Raw genomic sequence first — 2,511 nt, forward strand, 5'->3', positions numbered from 1 at the left:
TTTTTTTTAGGCAATTGGGGTTAAGTGACTTGCCTAGGGTCACACAGCTAGTAAGTGTGTCTGAGGCCAGATTTGAACTCAGGTCCTTCTGACTTCAGGGCCGATGTTCTATCCACTGCGCCACCTAGCTGCCCCCATAAATTACTATTGATTAGAGAAATGCAAATTACAACAACTCTGAGGTACCACTTCCTACCTATCAGATTAGCTAATATGACAAAAAAGGAAAATGATAGATATTGGAGGGGATGTGAGAAAACTGGGACACTGATGCACTGTTGGTAGAGTTGTTAACCAACCCAACCATTCTGGAGAGCATTTGGAACTATGCCCAAATCACTATAAAATTGTGCATACGCTTTTGACCCGCTACTAGATCTGTATCCCAAAGAGATAAAAGAAAAGGGAAAAGGACCTGTACCCACAAAAATATTTATAGCAGCTGTTTTTGTAGTGGCTAAGAATTGGAAATCATAGGAATGCCCATCAGTTGGGGAATGGCTGAACAAGTTGTGGTATATGATTATAATGGGAATATTTTTCGTTAATATCTATTTCCATTGTAGTGCTTGGTCCAAGATGAACTAGTTCAAGTTCAGCCCAAATTTAAAAGCAGTCTACTTGAATCAGTTGAAGTTTTTCGCGAAGATGTATCCAACTTTGCAGAACAATATGAACTGGTACTTTAATACTGCATGTTAAGATGTTTAAGATAATTAAAAAATGAAATAGCTTTTAAATTTAAGACTATTCTCATTAATGTAAGACGAATAGAGAATAATGCAGAGTTGGGGGTGGGGTAGAGAAAATTTCTACTACTCTATCAATATTCATATGGGAAAAAGGATCACCACAGTAAAAAAGTTGAAGAGAAATTAGTTGTCTTTTTTTTGCATGTGATATTCTGTAGCTTCAGAATGTGAAGGCCTTGTTAATAATACAACAGCACTGCTTGGATTGCTTCTTTTCCTTAAAAATCCTTGATAAATGCTGTTCCTTTGTAGGCAGAAGAACACCAGAAACACTGACCATACCTTCCTGCCTTCACGGTTCGAATGTATTTCTTTCTCATTTGTGATAATGGGCTGTAACTTAAAGATATATCTAGTGGAAGATAATAACCCTTCCAGACTGTTCATAAAAAATATCAAGCTTTCCTACGTCTGATATCCTTTGTCCCCATCACCAATGCAAAGAGAGGAGGGAATAGAATAGGCATCTACCCTCTTCACACATGTAGTAGCATATGGCTACATAGAAACTTATCTTCCACTTTTATCCCCTTTCACAAAACCTCGAAATACCTTTTTCTTACTTATTCCCTTCAGTTTGGAATCCCAAATTCCCAAAAAATTGGGCACCCCAATATTGACACTTCTCTAGATGGTAGCTCACTAAACATTTGTAACAATGCTTTTTTGTCACCAACTTCCTTCCTTATTCATGACAAAATATTTCACATAATCTCATGGTAACTTGACTTCTGTACCATATGTGAAATCAAAGGATGCCAAAACAAATAGTATGTCTGCCTTTTGCCTCTTCAAAGTATTTCATATACCTTGAGTCTTGTCTCCATCCTAGGCATAGAAGCCATGGCAGAGAAGTTGTTGACAGAACTGTCAGTCATCTCCCTCTTTAACCCATTCCTGCATCACTCACAGCTAACTTGGAAGCAGACAGATTTTTAATAGCTGGTAGTATAAACCACACAGCATGGAACGTTTCCATGTCTTTGATTGTCATATTAATTTGTAGTCTGTACATCAAGCTCTTTTTGAAAATAATGTCAAATCCATAAGCATAAGAATAGAAAGTGATGAAAATTAAGACATTTAATTTTAAGAAAAATATGTAACTGGCATAGGTCATTCAAGGGGTTAATAGGCAAGCTAGTTAAGTTAACAAATAAATTATCTTGAGTTTGAGTTAATATGTGTGCTTTGTGATATTTATCACAGGAAGGACCCATGGTACCAAACATACCACCCCAGGAAGCCAGCAATAGACTACAGATATTTCAGGTAAAAATAGTTTTGATAAAAATGTTACTTTAAGATTGGTCAACATGACAAAACAGGTAAATGATAAATGTTGAAGAAGATGTGGGAAAATTGGAATACTAATGCATTGTTGGTGGAGTTGTGAGCTGATTCAACCGTTCTGGAGAGCAATTTGGAACTGTGTACAAAGGGCTATAAAATTGTGCATACTCTTTGACCCAGCAGTACTACTTATAGGACTGTATCCCAAAGAGATCATAAAAATGAGAAGGACCCACATGTACAAAAATATTTATAGCAGCCCTTTTTGTGGTGGCCAAGAATTGGAAATTGAGGGGATGCCCATCAATTGGGGAATGGCTGAGCAAGTTGTGGTATATGAATGTAATGGAATACTGTTGTGCTGTAGGAAATGATAAACAGGCTAACTTCAGAAAAACCTGGAAAGACTGGCATGAACTTATGCTGAGTAAAGTGAGCAGAACCAGGGGAACATTGTACACAGTAA

The 2,511-nt window shown here is 37.1% G+C and overlaps 1 protein-coding gene across 1 annotated transcript in view; it reads left to right on the top strand.

Moving 5' to 3' along the window:
* DNAH8 (dynein axonemal heavy chain 8) overlaps window positions 1–2,511 on the top strand; it is a 404,075-nt gene that overhangs the window by 153,025 nt on the left and 248,539 nt on the right. Inside the window, exons 30-31 of the mRNA XM_027876336.1 lie at window positions 567–680; window positions 1,962–2,024. Of these exons, the coding sequence (XP_027732137.1) occupies window positions 567–680; window positions 1,962–2,024 (177 nt within the window). The remainder of the gene's footprint in view (window positions 1–566; window positions 681–1,961; window positions 2,025–2,511) is intronic.

The sequence above is a fragment of the Vombatus ursinus genome, unplaced genomic scaffold (assembly GCF_900497805.2).
Source record: "Vombatus ursinus unplaced genomic scaffold, bare-nosed wombat genome assembly UNPS02014811.1, whole genome shotgun sequence".
Lineage (NCBI taxonomy): Eukaryota > Metazoa > Chordata > Mammalia > Diprotodontia > Vombatidae > Vombatus > Vombatus ursinus.